The sequence below is a fragment of the Perna viridis genome, chromosome 5 (genome assembly GCF_037379345.1).
Source record: "Perna viridis isolate PV_CMFRI_1.1 ecotype Kerala chromosome 5, ASM3737934v1, whole genome shotgun sequence".
NCBI lineage: Eukaryota > Metazoa > Mollusca > Bivalvia > Mytilida > Mytilidae > Perna > Perna viridis.
This window is the reverse complement of record NC_142449.1, coordinates 7,437,747-7,456,014: the sequence shown is the minus strand read 5'-3', so window position 1 is coordinate 7,456,014 and position 18,268 is coordinate 7,437,747. Positions and strand designations below refer to the sequence as shown.

Genomic DNA, 18,268 nt, shown 5'->3' with positions numbered 1-18,268 from the left:
CATCCTTTAATATGTGTAAAATTCTGAAATGATAATAAAACCGAGATAGCAGAAATAAATATTGAAGCATCAAAACAGCAGAATAATTCAGGGACATAACAAAAACAGGAAAACAGGAAACAAACACAAGTCACATACACAATGCTGAGTCATCACATAACAAAACTGAATATAAGTAAAACAAGACACCAACCACTTACAATATAGACCTTAAGATATATTGTCTTATCTGTGAAACCACATATCGGTACATCAAATTTTTAAATGACTGTAAACTCAATCTTCTTTGAGTAAAGAGTAAGGAGATATAATAGGAGTTATTTATATTTTAGATCCAGCAATTGACGTTCATCAGTACGGATACTTACATAAGTGATGGCCATGTTCTCCAGTCACGTTTTTTTCGCTCCTCTTCATCTTTCTTTTTTCCTTCCTCGTATTTCCTTTTTTCTTCTTCCTCTCTGTTTCGTTCCTCTCTTTGTCTTTCTTCTTCTTCCTTTCTTTTCCTGTCTTCTTCCTCTTTTTGTTTTCTTTCTTCTTCTTTCTTTACTCTTTCTTTTCTTTTTTCGGCTTCTATTTGGTCCCATCTTTTCCTGTCCTCCGCTTCAGCAGCTTTTCGCTGCTCCTCAATTCGTTGTCTTTCTTTTTCTTGTTCCTTTTTATATCGTTCTTCTTGTTCCCTTTTTTCTTTTCTTCTTCTTGTCTTCTCTTTCGTTCTCTTTCTTCTTGCTCCTTACGACGCTTCTCTTCTTCTTTTTGTTTTTTCTCTTCTTTTCGCTATCGCTTTTCATCGTCTTTTCTTTTCCTTTCATTTTCTTTCTGTCGTTGTTTTTCTTTTGCTAAATTTCTCTTGTCATCCTCTTCTTTTTTCTTTCTCATTATTTCCTCTTCGTCCAATGCAGTGTTTTGAGTTTCAAAGTCCTTTAACTCATCACCCCATTTTTCGCAGGCGTTTTCCATTCTCTCAATATCATCAATTGTTATCGCAGCATGACTTTCGACTTTATTCTTTACCATTTGCGTTTCAGCGACCAATTTCTGCAATTCCAGCTTTTTTGTATCTAATTTCTCCAGTGCAAATGACTCTTTTATCATTTCAGCGCTGCAATTAAAATTTTCGTTTAACACAAGAAATTGGAAACTAATTCACCCAAAATAAAAAAAAATTAAAAAACCCAATTATCTTGAACAGCTGCTTCATGCCATTCACGTTTACATATTACATAAACAATCCCACTTTTGGGGATTTGATACATCGCATCTACCCAAACGAACTTGAGATAAAGGATAGTACAGACACCGTGAAGTCAGCCTCATATCTTGACCTTTTATTACTCTTCAAGATTGGTTAAAAATAAGTTTGCGAAATCGCGAAATAGGTAAGTAATTCATAAATATACATATTTTTGTTAAATTTAATGATATTTTTAAAACATCTGTATACAGTTATAGCGTCCCATGATGACTTCTTAAACTAAAACAAAACGAAACAAAAACAAAACAAAAACAAAAAACAAAACAAAACAAACAAAGCAAAAAAAAAACAAAACAAAAACAAAATCAAACAAACAAACAAACAAAAACGATCGTTAATTGTTAGAAGCTAAGTATTTTTTTCTTATCGTATAATTGTTTTATTTTTTTCCCAATATATTCTTTTAAATATTCAGCAATTGATTCGTACATCAAATCATGTTAGCTATTTAGCCTTACCATGGATCAGTATCGACAGGTTTACTTTGCTGCTTGCTATCTATTGGCTTCTTACTGTAGCTACTTGAGTGACTAGTTGAACGCACTGATCTCGGTGAACTAGTTTGGCTATAACTATACTCCCCAAAATTACTTGATCCAGCTGACCTGTGTACAATTGCTTTTTCAGTACGTACATCTCTTTTCTTTTCCTTCTTTTCCACTACCAGAAATAAGTATTTAATGTGTAAATGATTAGAATAATCTGTACAAGTACGTAATAAAAATGATAATAATAATAATGATATATAAAAGAATATGATCTTTATAAAAATTATCAAGTCAACATGAAGATGCACGCCTTGTCATGCAAGGCATGCCATAAATCGTACTGGAAAGTGACATCGGACATCACTAAAATCCTTTACAACGTGCGGCCACATCCTAGACCCCTTTTGTTCGCACGGACGGGTCATCTTCGATTCTCAGTGAGTATAGAAACATTAACGCATTTTGTAATTACCGGTCGATGTTTTATTTCCAACATGCGGTATTCGTCCCATTTTTGTAAGCATGTTATTAAAAACATGCTTTGATGTAAACATAATGTTTGCGTGTGCAAAATCATCTTTTGATTATAATATGCTCGCGAAATCTCGGATGTTAATTGGCAAAATTTTATTATCTTGCTGAAGTACACAATTAATTCCACTCCTTCCTTCAGACGAATCTATCTTAACAAGTATAAAAGATACATGTTGGATATGATATCAAAGTTAATAGCTAAAATTGACCAGTAAGTTGTGCGTATCTCTCTGAAGTAAGTGCATCCTTTGTTTTTATCAAGATATCTAAATTTATTGAATATTATTTGATAGTCTGATTTAATGGAGACATGACACAAAAAAAAATATTTTTCAATTTTTCGTTTATCAGATTTATTAACCTGATATATATCATAAAAACGCCCCTTGTATTCACTTACGTCGTTTAATTGAAGTTAATTTGATACAAAATCGACGATGACCCAAGCCATCATAATTTTAATTAGCCATGTGGTCACGTGACCGTGCTACGTCATTGGTACTCAATTCATAGATCTAGTGGTTGAAGTGCGTGGGGCACGTTTTACATGATTTCAAAAAATGAGAGTGCTGAGAGTGAAAATATTGAAAATTTTGGTTTGCCAGCAAATATATACTTACAATTGTATCAATTTAAACCACTTCGAGAAGAAAATGATCATCAATGACAGAAATATTTAACTATTACATGTATGAAGACTAGATTCCACAGGGAGACGACACCACTTCTTTTCAAAGATTACATAGAAATATTACATTATATACTGTCATGTTCGATTGAAATTTTTACATAAAGTAAATGAAATTCACTTTTTTAGATTTAAATCTCGATCTTCAATGAAAATATTGATTTCACCCCTTTTTACGAAACGTTACTCCTGACAAGTGTACATGCACCAGTATCCTGTAAGTAGAGCTATAGGATAATACCACCATTCTATTTTGTATTGGTTTTTGATAATTTCATTTGAGAACCCATAAGGGTTTCGTGCTGAAGCTTTCTGGTGTTCTTAATCTTTTTTGCTAAAATTGAATATTTTAACTGACCTAAAGAAAAAAATATTGTTCGTTCCAGAAAAGCTCCCTTAAACCCATCTAGGGTCACCTATTATAAATTGTGTATTGTGTCTGTCAAATTTTCCATGTTAATTGTTTTTATTTCAAAATTAATAAGACAAATGAAATGCAATTTTATTTCAATTATCGAAATCATACACCTGAATCGACACTTGTGTCACGAAGCGTCGAACCATGTAAAGATAAAATAAGTCGCCCACAGTTTCTCTTGGCCATAATTAAGTCTACCGGGCTTGTTAATTGATATAACCCAGCGAGAAAGAAAGAACAACACACAGAGTGTCACAATTTTAGTTGTACCCTCCTGTTCAAATCATTAAAAAAGTGTGCAAAGTAGTTGTGTTTTCGTCATGCCATGCCTAACGAAAATGAAAAGCTGACAGAAAACAGGATGAATTTTAGTCTTCTTTTCAAAACGCACTCATACACAGATCATAGGCCCACTCTGCCTCATATGTACAAGGTAATTTCGAAGATTTATTAATTTTTTTCGGGCACGTGTATACATTTTCAATGCACCCAAATGGAGATTGAGTACCAATGACGTAGCACTTTCATATAAGATAGGATAAGATAAGTGGGTGTAATTTCCGGTTTTCATTTATGCATATCAATAAAGTCGTTTATATTTTTCGGATTCTTGGTGATTCGTGACTTGTTCCTCTTCTCCTTATCGTTTTATTGTTTTATACATTCTTGCTCGAAATTTTCTCATTTTTTACACTACGGTGATTATCTTTTTTGGTTCTCTTTCCTGAATACATCATTAAAGATTGTCAGTGAATTTGTTTTAGAAATGCAAATAATATAGTACCTTTCTAACTTTTACACTACATCAGCTCTTTGATAATTTCAGCAAATCAGGGATGACAAAGATTATTTCATCCGGTGTTAATTTTATCTAGTTCTATGGCAACTAATCATCATTCTAACTTTAAATTACCTTCGAGTTTCACTTGTCGTATTCTTTTTTCAATTGCATCTTTCAGTGCAGTACTAGATTTGTGGAGTTGTATTTGGAAATTTCTCATTTCTTCAGAAATGCTGCTTCCATATTTTGATACCTTTTCTATGCAGTCACGGGCATTATCCAAAGATTTATTAGCTTTTTCATTAAATTTATTAAAAGTAGTGCCAACAGCGGATACTGTTTGGAGGCTTTTCAAATTTACGTTTTCCTTATGTAATAACTGCAAAGCATTGATATCCATGGGTAAGACCTGTTGTGAAAGTAAAAACGCATTATCTATAAAAAAAAGTTTTGAACTAAACGATCAAAGATCCCCGCTGTGTTGCTCATTGAATTTCATGTTTAAAAGGACTATAAAGGTATATGACTGAAATTCAATCAAGTCATGTTTACAAATGTACCACTACAGAGTCTTCAATTTGGTCACTTAACCTATGACCAGTGTTACCATATCCAAATACACATTAGAGGTTTAATAGCTGAAAAATATCCAATAAAATCTATAAAGTGCCAACAACTTCAAACAAAATTCAAATTAAGAATAAAAGAATATCCTATCTAAATATGAACTGTATACAACAAAATATGCAAGGGCAGATAATTGTGACCTCACCCCATCTGATATTTTTGTTTGCAAACTTACCAATGTCTGGTTTAGTAATGTGGTTGACATTTTTCACAAATAGCAACCGGTGCATTTATTGATAGCAACGCGTAACTTTTGGTTATTCCCGACAGTAACCGTCTAAGTACAGCATCGTGATTAAATAATGTTTCAACTTAGGAAACCAAAATATTACATCAACAAAAATATATTTAAACATTATTTTAAAATACATTTAATGGACTTTAAGTATATTTGTCATAATTCAAAGATTTCTGTCAAAACTAGGCTCGACGTTTTGCATTGCTCGTGATAAAACTATTCACATTCTCAGGTTGTTAATTATATACGGTAGATCATACCTAATACTTTTTCCTGATATTTCTCAAAGATGACCTTAAACAAATTTACTGTAAGATTCAAATATTAAAAACATAGGTCACCGAATTTTTTTCGAGAAAATTGTTCCTAAATATAGCCGATTTTACAACATTTTATATAAATTCTGTAGAAAATTTCAAATACCGCTTACTATTAAAAAAAAATCGATAAAATTTCTTAAACATTTGTATAATGAACACTTATCTGACATTATTTCATATTTGAAAAAGAAAATGGTGGTCAACGATCTTTATTTCTTTTAATATTAAAAAAAAGTTACCATTACTTTTCTATAGAACATTTTCCTGCAAATTACTAACCCCTTGAAAGAGATTTTTTTATAAAATTAATGTTTGTAATTTTACCATGTATTAGTTTATGACAAAAAAAAACTTTTTGAATAATTTAAAATCATTTCTTTATATCTTTTTAAACACTATTTGCTCATTAATAATATTTCCGTATGATTTTAAAAGATGGTAGAACAGGTTTGATCTGCCCGAAACACAACACATCAATCCTTACTCACAAGTAACGTTTCAAAGTTTTATAATATCAAATAAAAATATAGTATTTCAGTAAAGGGGCGCTGTTTTTGTATTTTATTTCTAGACTTAGTATAGTGTTTAGAATAGGATGAAACACTGTTTTTTTTATGAATTTATCAATGTGTAAAATTGAACCATTCACTCACAAAACAAATGAAAGGACTTCTATTCTTGTGAGTGGGAGAAACAAAACAGTGTTTGTAATTATGATTCCAATCGAAACTATCTGAAAATATTTAACGTAGACCTCTCCTCAATGAAATAGACGCCCAGAATTGACATTACAAATGGTGGCATTCAAGCGACAATATGACATGGTCATCAATTTCAAATTCTAAGTAAATTTGGGGCTGTTGATAACCATGATCTTTCAAAATTGTTGTTTTGAATAAACAATGCCTAAAAAGTACGGAAAAAAAAGCAGATTATCCGTTTTATGCCTTTAATCGACTCCATCTTAAGTCGAAGTGATAGTAGTAGTATTTGTTCACCATTTGTACATGGAATTTGCACTGTTGTAAAAACTGTCATGGCCGAGGCCGTAAAAGGCGAACAAGCAATCAAAAATCAAAATGCACGAAAAAAGCATATTCTAATTAGATTGGAATTATTCAGAAATATCATAGCATTTAACGTGTATAAAAACGTCAATGGGATGGGAAAACACGTGTTGATCACGTATATAAATTCCTCTCACAGAAAACATTACCAGATATTGTATTAGATAAATATCATGTAACAAAGTTTAATTCAAGATATGACCATACAAAGTTACAAAATACATAATCGTTTGTTATAACGTTGTTATTGCAAGTTACAATGCGTTACAAAAAAATATAAGACGAATACTTATTGAAGTCCCTCAACTTATTCTATATATTGAAAGACAACAAATCATATACTGTAAAGTGATATCGTGTTTTACGCCAGTCATTGTATAGTAAGCTCTAAATTATGTTTTTACGGTTTCTATGGAAAAATAGGAATTTCGATGATTTATAATTTTTTATTTGCCCAATCAGAAGCTCCATAAGTGGTTTATTTTAAACCAAGATTAACAATTTTTGTCCTATTGGGTGAAACTTTGTTCTTTTAAAAAGGCCGCCATTTTTAATTTAATTGATTAAGTATTTTTTAACTAGATAATCAACTATCCCCGCTAACATCCGAATAAATTTGTTCGATTTGTAAAAGAGTAATCAAGAGAACCAAGGTTATGGCGGTAATCAAAAGAATGTAATCCAGGGACAAAGTGATACAGGGAAGATATGTAAACGTATAGAAAGGTCTGAAAAATTCCCAACGATGTTAGAACTGTCAAATTTGCGATGCAAATTTTTGGTCGTTCCCTCCGCGGAACTCGAACTCGTACCGCTATGACATCTATATCAACACCGCCTGCACAAAGTTCAGTGCCCTAGACCACTCGGCCAGCTAGGCTATAGTAAAAACAGTAAGCACCAGTTGTAAGAATATAGAATTGCTGATTTGCCACAAAGGTAGAGCAGACATTTGAATAAGAATATTTCAAATAATAAAAGATAAAACCCAAAAATTGAAAAAAAAGATGATACAAACAAAAACTCGTAGTATATTTCACAAAGCATATATTATATGATAATACTTACGAAAGTATATTTTGTTAATCGAGCTTTCACCATGCACAATATATCTAGTTTTAAACAGATAACTGGAGTAATCAATTCTGCCTTACAGTAAGGACAATGGATTGATTTTATTGTGACACATATCGTACTGATATATTCATCGTCAAGGAACAAATGACATGTCGATTTCGTTTAGCAACATAGGTACATTACTTATGTAGAAAACTTTAACTTAAATTGATTTTTTGATATTGAGGTAAAATTTTCAAATAATATCGACACGTCATTCTGATCACATTTTTACACAGTCTACAGTAGTTTCGTAAGAATAAAAGTGAAGTAATTTGAAAAAAAAAGATTTTTAGGTTACTTGTGATGTAGTTTTGACGTCATTTTCGAATATTGACAGAAAAACACTTTTTACGTATTATCGTCGTTGTAGTGGTGGTTCTATCTAACAAACTGGGATAAATGTCCATACCAAGAATACCAAGGGTATAAAAACCAATGCTCCAGCATAATCTGTCACCTCCAGAGAAAGTAGGTGGGAAGTATTATAAGTAAAAATAACGGAACTGAGAAAGAAATAAAGCAAGGCTAAAAAAGCGCGCTCAGCATATGCCCAACTTCAGCCCATTTTCAAGTCAAACTTCAGCTGAGGACAAAACTTTAACTTCAATAGTAAAGTCAAATCAGTTCTGTTTAGGTCCGAATGCGGGTGGGTCATTGACAGTGATATATATAAACAAGAAGAGGCATTTTACAACAATACTTTAGAAAAATAAACTGTATATTCTGGCCAAATAAGATCGGTAAAAATGACCTGCAACAGAATGCTAAAATAAGAGCATCGCTTTAGAAATTAAGCAAAGAATGACATGTGATATGAATGCCCAGAACAGAACATCTATAAGACAGAGATCACCATGAAAGAGAAAAAGAGGAAGACCACGCACCAGCTATGCAAGTGGATTGGTGTACTCTATGATCAGCGCTTATTTACTCCGTTACATTATCAAGCGAGAAAATCGGTAACGGGTGATAGAATAGAGTGATCTAGCCTTGTTATAGAGGCGTCTTGGATCAGCTCAGAAAATATTTAATAATTATGGGGGATTAAGTAGAAATTCCTACAAACTGGTATTCTAAAAGGATTCTAAATTAAATTAATCTTGACATTTTTGAACTTTTATAGCATTAACAAAAATATACAAGTTACAAAGTAATCACGATATATCGCGGATTATATTGGTCTGTTGGTTGGTCATTTCACCGGTTAACAATACTTACACATTTCTTCCATTATGAGTGCTCAAAATATCAACGATTATTCAAGTCTAGCGGCGAAAGATGATTGATGCCAATACTCAATACACAACATGAAGTGACCGTTCGTCAATTTAAAGAAGACATTTTTTATTTGATTGAATCGAGTTTCGGGCAACTTGGCAGAAAAATATTTAAACTCGATCTGCTAAAACATATTAGCGATAGGTTTAGTGTGCTCGCTATAAAATCTTATTTTATAAAGGAATGCCAGTACCAAATCAGGAACAACTTTGCGGTTTTTACCCTGATATGCCATTTTTGTACGGATTTTCTTTTTGACTATTGCCTAGATTTGATCAGTTCGGTATTTTTGTTATTACATTTCATTTACAGACACAAATGATCTACGCCCAATACGAAATTCGCTTTTTGATTTGGTGAAAAAAAACTTGACGAGGTATATAACGATACGGAACTTAATGAAATTACACAAAGAGACAACTGGCAACTTGTAGGATGTACGCGTCATTACAAAACTGGAAGACGCGCCGTATATGGCAGGATGGTCTCTTATTCAAACTATGGAATTATGCAAAATGTGGGAAATAGTTCATCAAACCTCAAAAACGCAACAACACATGCGTACAAGTCAAGTCATACGAATTCAGCAAGGTCAAAACCGGGTCATAAACGTTCTCATTTATCAAGTATTGGAAACGAACTGTGGCATTCAAATAGGATCGTTACATATGCCTTCAATACTACTTACGAATGACACAACACCACTGAACGGTTCCAAAGATGGCGGCTTATAGATGACTATTAAATACAGTAGATTGCTATAACCTATATAATATAACGCTAACAAAAGTAACTTTCTTGTGAAGCATTCGAAAGCGACCCATATAAATGACCAAAGGCTATCAGTGCTATTTAGTGATGAAAGAATAGAACAGTGACATATGCTGTAAAATTAATTGAGTTTACTGGAAAAAAATACTTGAGCCAGCTGAAAATACCCGTTAAAAGCTTAAAATGTACTTATACTCCTCACTGCGCAGTAATGGTCCCAACCGCAAAGGAATATCGACAATAACAAACCCTGTCGTTTGGTAACATATTGTGTTACCGACAGTAAATTAACTTTGACAGAAATTGAGATACTGAAACAAACTCAATGCTACTTTGTGCAATTTATATTAGGTTTTGATAAACTATCACTAATGAAATCCTGTATTAGTAACATAGGCATGTGGTCGATTGAAGACCTCACTGATAATTCTTGGGACATTTGTGCAGCGCAAAATCTACCACCATACACAAAAAACAACTTTTCAAGATACGTTTAGGAAACAAAATAAGAGGTGAATTCTTATGACTTATGATCTGATAAAAGCTCTCGCAAACTATGACATGTTAGCCTTCCTAAAATGTTTTATTGGAGATCTTTACTATCCGCATGAAATTCTCTGGTCTAAAATTGTTTTTCCGTCTATCGAGCAGCGGAAGTAATCTGTTAATACACGAACCAAACTCAGTCGTTCCTATACCATCCACAACAGTCTGCAGTATGTTAGTGCACGCATCCAACACAGCCGTTCCTACACCACCCACAACAGTCTGCAATATGTTAGTGCACGCACCCAACACAGCCGTTCCTACACCACCCACAACAGTCTGCAGTATGTTAGTGCACGCATCCAACACAGCCGTTCCTACACCACCCACAACAGTCTGCAGTATGTTAGTGCACGCATCCAACACAGCCGTTCCTACACCACCCACAACAGTCTGCAGTATGTTAGTGCACGCATCCAACACAGCCGTTCCTACACCACCCACAACAGTCTGCAGAATGTTAGAGCACGCACCCAACACAGTCGTTCCTACACCACCCACAACAGTCTGCAGAATGTTAGTGCACGCACCCAACACAGTCGTTCCTACACCACCCACAACAGTCTGCAGTATGTTAGTGTACGCACCCAACACAGCCGTTCCTACACCACCCACAACAGTCTGCAGAATGTTAGTGCACGCATCCAACTAAACGTTCCTACCATCCACACCAGTCTAACTGAACATCGTCATCGTCTAGCATCATCGAATCCGCAACTGAAAAAATAAATTAATAATAGTGACAGTAAGAGCTATTGAAATAAAGAAGGGACAATGTGTGATATTTTAATACATACGAACTAAAGCACCTACTAGTATATCATGAATGGTTCTTCATCCGAAAATATGATGAAATACAAGTATGTATACTCAATGGAATCACGGATTATTCACGAACAACTGATTAATTCTGATAATTGGAAAATTTAGAAAATGAGCGTTATTTGTAATTTTCATACCATCAATAAAACTCTAGTTCGCAATAACTAACTACAATCTGCATTTGGACGAGACAAGACGCAAGTTTAACTACTGTTTAACACAAGAAATGAAGTCAAATTGTTTTTCTGTGAAAGAACCGAAGAATAAATCATTGTGACTTTATACGTTTCAATCATACTGCTGACCCATATTTGACGATTAGTAGATAAAATTTTGGAACGTACATGGTTTTTATCACATATTTCAATATTCAATTGGTCTCAACAAAGTTTTAAATCAATATTTTTAAACTATCTAAACTTCTCCACAAACTTTGAAATATCAAAACTCGACTATTTGGTCGATCTTATCTATGTCGATCGGAAAGAAACTCGACATGTTAACATACAAAATCCATTCTTTGTCAGGTCTTTGATATGTATTGGGAGATATGAATAACTTGCAAGTTAACTTCGAATGTATTCTTTATTGTTAACAACCACAATTTTGCCTTTTTTTTTTATCAATTTAGATAGAAGTTCAGAATTGATATGGCAGTCGCCAGAGCCTTTAGATTTGTTAAGCCTGTTAGCATATGAAATTATCTTACACTACCGCAGGAAAATAGTCCCACTAGAATATCCCATTAAGGTTCAAATGCAGATATTTAGGTCCACTTGATAGGTATTTAAATTATGTCATATTTAATTCTATGCTATTTACTCCAATAAACAAACCCAATTAACAACTTTTACTGCGAATTTGATATTAATTTGGTGTGTATTAACAACGGTCCAATTGAACAAAGTTGACCTCTAACGTCACAAGTACCTGTTTATTTCTATGCATTTACCCGAATAAACCAATTGTTCATTATATTATATTCAATATGTCGATATATTTAAGTTGCTTACAAATGCAATATTCTAAGACGCATAATAAACCATATGGTGTTTATCTAGAAATGAAAAGTTTCGAGATTATAAAAAGTCATCGTTTATAGAAATGAAAAAGAGCAATGCTGAGTGGCAGTTGGAAGAGCTGTCTTCAGATACATTATGCAGGACCTGGCTGATCCATATATTTACAAAAAGGGACAATGGTCCCGATCAAAACACTATATGAAGGAGGAGGTTCCAGGCTTATATAAAAAATAAACAAAAGGGTACATAACCCCCAAAACCATCCTGATCGATCACCCACTGCATCGTGCATTTTTATAACGGTTACCGCCTCGTGACATCGGAAGCCCGGGGATGACAAATAAAGATAAAACTTTGCTTATAGACATTGGCATGGGAATTTCGATAACAGATTTCTCAGAAATGGTGTCAGTCTGTGATCTGGTGATATTGCTTCTTGTGATAATAATTCTATTTGGCTATTTGGCCTTGCTGTAAGTGCTTCAGAGCCTTAAATTGTATGGCGAGTGTTTCCTGTAATAGACATAATTGTTGAAATTTTATTCTAAGACTTTTGCGTTTATGTTAATGTACGTATCTCTTGAATTAGGTGCCCAGAAACTAAGCGCTTTTACAGGAACCACAGGTGTCTATGCAATAACTTTGAGCTATATAACTTATCAACTGAGACATGTAGCTAGTTGAGAGGGCCATGGATCTATGGACATGCTTTATTTCAACAATTGTGGCTTAAGTTTGAATGATTCGACAGACAGTTTCAACCTGGAGTTTTTTAAATTGAATTTTGACTTGAAAATTTAGAAACTGGGAAAGGCCAACTAGTAGTTTGTAGTACAATTATGCATTTGGTTGGGTGGTTTGTGTTAATTCATATCTAGGTGTTCCATGTAAACCAACATCGAACCTGACTATTTCGTAAACTGTCGCACTGCATGCTACGAATTTTTGTATGTTTATTAAATGTCCTTTGTTATCAAAAATGGTGAATTTAAAACTATTCATAGAGTTCAGTATGAACAATTTACAAAAATAAGCTTGTGTTTATATATTTACGTTGAATTTGATCTTCGTAATTTCCCTTCCTTCATCCCATAATTTTATAATTTACGATTATTTGAGGCGTAAAAAATTAAACGATCGATGTAAATTGATTCAGTACATGAGTACTTTGATTTATCGAATACCTTTCGTTGTAAAGAATTTGAATGATATATTGTCAGTTGATTATAAAGAGTAATCGAGGGAACCAAGGTTATAGCGGTAATCAAAAGAATGTAATCCAGGGACCAAGACCAGACAGAAAACAGACATACACAACAAAGAACATAAAGTAACTAAAATCATACATACAAAGTAACAAAAGCAAATGAGCAACTCGGACTCCACTAAAAACTGGGAGCATGGACCAGGTGCACCGGTAGGGTAAGCGTCCTCTGATTTTCTAGAAACACCCGCCGAGTTGCTCATAAAAAATGTTTTAACTTTTCTTTTATTCATTTGTTTATATCTGAAAATGCACAAATGTTCTAATAGATTTTTTTACAAACTTTTCAGTAAACATTCGTGAATAAGTTTCTTCAGTTCAGGCAATAAACATCCTGTTGACAGTTCGCAAAGTAGACATCCGGATTTATGAAGTCAAAATATTCATTTTCCAAGAATTTTTATTTGAAAGAAGTTTTAACGAAACCGAAAAAAATGCATAGAAAGAGTCAATGATCTATAAACGCATTTACTACAAACGTATTATGTAAATAATATTATCTTTGATATTACAACCTGTGACATTTGTCACTGCAACTCTTGTGGTGACAATAACGAAGAAAAGGCAATGGTCCGTAATTCCTATAAGGAAGCATCCTTGTAGTCTAGTCACCTTCACGTTTACAAAACAAATATCCAGGTCAAACACTTATCTGCCGGCACAATTATTGGTGTAATAATCATGTAAAACTATGTTATTAACAGTAAATAGCCATAATATGCTTCAACGAGTTGACAATTGAGGTGTAAAAATTACAGGAAACAACACTTTTCTATCGTTCATGCGGATGGTCGCCGCACAAAATGCGGTTTTGACAGATCTGCTGTGAAAACTTTTGACTAGTTTTGATTATGGACTTTCTTTGGACAGGCAACTGATATTCACTGGAATTTAAACATACAACGAAAGCAACGGTAAGTTATTTTTGAATTAAGATTTCTATGAATATGTAACAACATGATTTTAGTGGTAATACTGATAAAGAACGGTTTATTGATGATGGCTTAAGATGACCCTCTTTTACTTTGTTCATTCAGTTATTGATAAGGAAAAAAAACATATTCTAATAACAGATACATGTAACTTATAGAGGTTCACTTTTTATATGGACTATGGTCTAAGTACATATCGACGTAAAAATGCTGGAGAAGAAAATGCGGCAAAAAAACATGAAAAGAAATAAGTCGTATATTTCTGTAAGATGATAGATATTGCATAGAAGAAATACAGGATCCAATTCATGGTATTCAAATAATTAATCGATTAAAGCTAACATAAAGGAACATCATGAGTTGGTTGTATTCATAGCGAATTATACTTAAAATTTAATATATCTGAATATAAATCTCTGTATATGGCGACATGGTTCAATTACAGGGATGTGTTCCCTCAATTATTGCAGTGGCATAATTATATACCATATCGTGGGAGCAAGTAGATACATTTTAAATTGTTACATCTATCAAGATGTGTTAGAATATATAATTCTACATATGTATTAAATATACTATATAGTAATGCATGTAAAAGCCCCTGGAAGTTTAACATTATTTTTCTGGTAAATAAGAATTCTGTGTCACTATGAACAGTAATAAAGTTTAGTAACAACTACGACTTTTATGATGGCTGTTTGGAGTCATTAAGATACCGTACAAAGGGTGAATTGATTCAAGCATGACTAAGGATTTAGTACTTTTAAGCTTTAAAACTTTCAATCATATTATTTTACTGAAAAGTGTTTCCCAGAGAATATAAAATATCAAGTTAGTGACATACAAACGACCTCCAAATAGATGTTTCAAAGCCACAAAGAGATCGGCAAAAATAGATAAAGAAGGCAAAAACAAAAAGGTCATATTTTTGCATACAACAGATATATTATGCTTGTAATAACAAGCTTTCATCGCCTTTTCCTGGATGCAATAATTTGAAGTTTTTCTAAATTCTTAAGTGTTATATCACTTGACTAATTCAAGCAGACACGGTCCCGACACAAGATTATGCGATAAAGGAACATTAGCTCCTGGCACTTTTAAAATGTCGTGGATTTCCATTGTTTTAAAATAACGTGCTTCATCTAGATAGTGTTAATAGCCACGGTTTGCAGGCAAAAGATCGTATCATTGCTTTGTTTTAACACCTTCTTTACGTCCCGACACACAGCTTCGGGCTTCCAGACCAATGCATGGTCGTCTCGTTTTGGAGAATTCGGGGAACCTTAGTTTGTGCACGTACGAAATACGTCATTGATTGAGATCATAAGGCTTATAAACATCAATCTTTTAAAATTATGCGAAAATATTTACGTTTATTTGACAGGTGTTTCCTTTTCGAAGACGAACAATATAACAGAGTAAAGTTGTTAGTATCCTTTCGTGGTGCATTTGGTCTAATTTCCTGATGAAATATAATTTTTTTTTTCTGTTGTGAATAATGATGGTGTCGGTTAGAGCGCTAAGACTAAAAAAGTTAAAAAACATCAGTTTTTTTTCCCAAATCAAATAATGAAATTTACTTTGTCCTTATCGAAATTAGTACCCTAAACGAATACATTTTCTAGTTAATCTGATTTACACTTCTTAGAAAAAAGTTATTTTTTTTTAAAGTATCATAGTCCATTAGGTACCAATGCCCGTGTTTTTATTTAGAGTTTCAAACTACGAATTTATTAACTAAATGTAAATACATATTTCAAAACGCTTTGAACTAACATTATTCTGGTAGGCACAGATCATTTTCTTTTCGAAATGGGGGAGGGTTACTGTGGATAATTTTATTCGCGCCAGCGCGAAAATAATTCCATTTTTTTTCAGCAGCAGTCGAAGTCAAATTTTTATTTAAAAATCTACATTGTTTAGTAATTGAGGAAGTACTTAATCATGTTTCTTCTGTCCACGGCTGAAAAAATGTTTTTTTTCAAAATTGAAATATATATATATTTTTTCAAAATATTCGATGTTCGATATTTGACATTCAAACTTTTCAATATCAAACTGAATATCACACAAATGAATATGAAACAGAAAATAAAATCTATTTGATATTCATCTGATATTCATTTACAGTTCACATTATTTAGATTAACCAGAAATGAATATCAAACGAATTTCAAACGGTAAAATTTTACCGTTTGATAATTAGTTGAATGTCGAACATCGAATATCAAACGTGCTTGATCTCGGTAATGATTTTAGGTAATGCTATAATGAGAAAAAAAAAAAACGTCGACTCTGTCCATGAAAAATAAGTGATAATAGCGATTGATATTTCGAACAATGGCACATATATTAACTCATGATATTTGATATAATGATTGATTAGCCATTATGTTTACGACGAATACACACTTTAAACATTTATATGATAGAACACATTTATCATCATATGTTTTCTATTGGCTATACAGACTCAAATTTAATGCCATTGTAAATGGCACATTAGTGAAAGCTGTCATAGAGAAGTCCATAAATAGATGTGCGCTTTTAGCTAATCTAGTTCAGCAATATTGTGCGTTCATGCAAGAAATGTTAATTACAGATTACAGGAGAATTAATGCATTTAGTCTGATTTCGATGCGTAGATATTTCATCAGACATGTGATAAATTTTGAACTGTTCCCCATTTATCACTTGCTATCCCATAGGAAGGCATCTCACATTACTCACTCCGAGCTATATCACTACATTCATATTGCAGAATTGGCGAAGTCGAGCAAAGCCACAAAATTTAATGATGAAGTCTACAATATTACTCATTAGAGGGACAGGACTCGCGACCTTCCACAACCGATCGAGGCAGGCGGTGCGTTCCAACTAGATTAGTAGTATCCCTAAAAACCACCCAATACTATTTCAAAATACACAGGTTGAAATGTATTGAAAAAGTGTTTTTCATTACTGTCCATGCATAGCTAAATACTGGCAACAGTTGACCAGAAAAATATCAAGAGTTTATTTTTTTTACTGTATTGAAAAATATAACATGCGCTTAGTACCACCATATTTTCATGTTTTTTTTAAAAATAATTCTGATATACTTCTTTTGTTTACGTAGCAATTTAGTCTTGATTTATTCATCAAAAGTTAAAATTCTTTTGAAACATCTCTCTTAATTTCAAAAGTAATCCGATGTTTGATGAATTGAATATGCAAAAAAAAAAAAAAAACCGAAATTTTGTGGTCAGGATTTTGTTTAATTAGACAAAATATTATATAAAAGATTTTTTGCCAAACAAGTGTCTCGTCACTCAAATACGGCTTACCACAGACTGAAATGTAGCGAACCACGAATAATTTATTTTCCAAGAATAGAAAGTTCAAAATTTATAACACAATTATACATACAATACAAAGTGTTTTTGTTTCATTACAACTAATTTATTAAATTTATGTGGTAAAGTAAATAAGTGCTTGGTTGACTACATTCGAATCGAATGTTTGAATACATTAGACAACAGCATCACATACAAGTATATACTAACATACATGTACTAATGAAAATTCTTTATACGGCCTTCCTAAATATGGGTTTTTTTTAAAACTCCACCCCATAAGAGACCTGACCCCTCGGAATCGACTCATTGATTTTCCACCATTTGTGTATGTAGAGGGTCAGTACAAATTATGCAACAGAACAATTGGACGAGAACAAGGTAGAGTACAACAGTTATATGGCTGGCATCGGAAGTGTATGTGTGACCTAAGTCTCGTCTCTATACCGTTAAACCGGAGACAGATTATTAAACATACCAATGAATAATGAGTCATAAAAAGCTATCATAATATTACAATCTTACTACGGAGTGTTTGTTTTGATTAAAACCTTTATTTTGTGTCTAAAACATTTAGAACTTTAATCAAAGGTGCTTACAACCAGTTTTTAAATAGTTTTGATTTGATTTAATCTAAAATACCCGCTTCGTTTTACTTGCCTTATCCGCGAACCTCCTTTGGGTCTTAAATAAAACAACTTCAACAGACTTCAATATTAAACACGTTTATAAATTTTAAGTAAATGTATGGTAAAAAAAC

At 32.9% G+C, this 18,268-nt stretch overlaps 2 protein-coding genes across 2 annotated transcripts in view; one reads left to right on the top strand and one right to left on the bottom strand.

The window, feature by feature from the left end:
- Positions 1-723: 723 nt before the first annotated feature.
- Positions 724-7,619, bottom strand: LOC148615794 (uncharacterized). Its single transcript, XM_088582386.1, has 4 exons — positions 7,485-7,619; positions 4,297-4,573; positions 1,714-1,915; positions 724-1,102 (listed from the first exon to the last, which is right to left on the bottom strand). Exons 1-4 carry the CDS (start codon positions 7,515-7,517, stop codon positions 778-780), a joined length of 837 nt encoding a protein of 278 aa, XP_088438512.1. The 5' UTR covers positions 7,518-7,619; the 3' UTR covers positions 724-777.
- A 6,396-nt stretch (positions 7,620-14,015) lies between these two features.
- LOC148615793 (multicopper oxidase 3-like) overlaps positions 14,016-18,268 on the top strand; it is a 30,002-nt gene continuing 25,749 nt past the window's right edge. The window contains exon 1 of the mRNA XM_088582380.1: positions 14,016-14,152. The gene's annotated coding sequence lies outside the window, so the exon portion shown is untranslated. The remainder of the gene's footprint in view (positions 14,153-18,268) is intronic.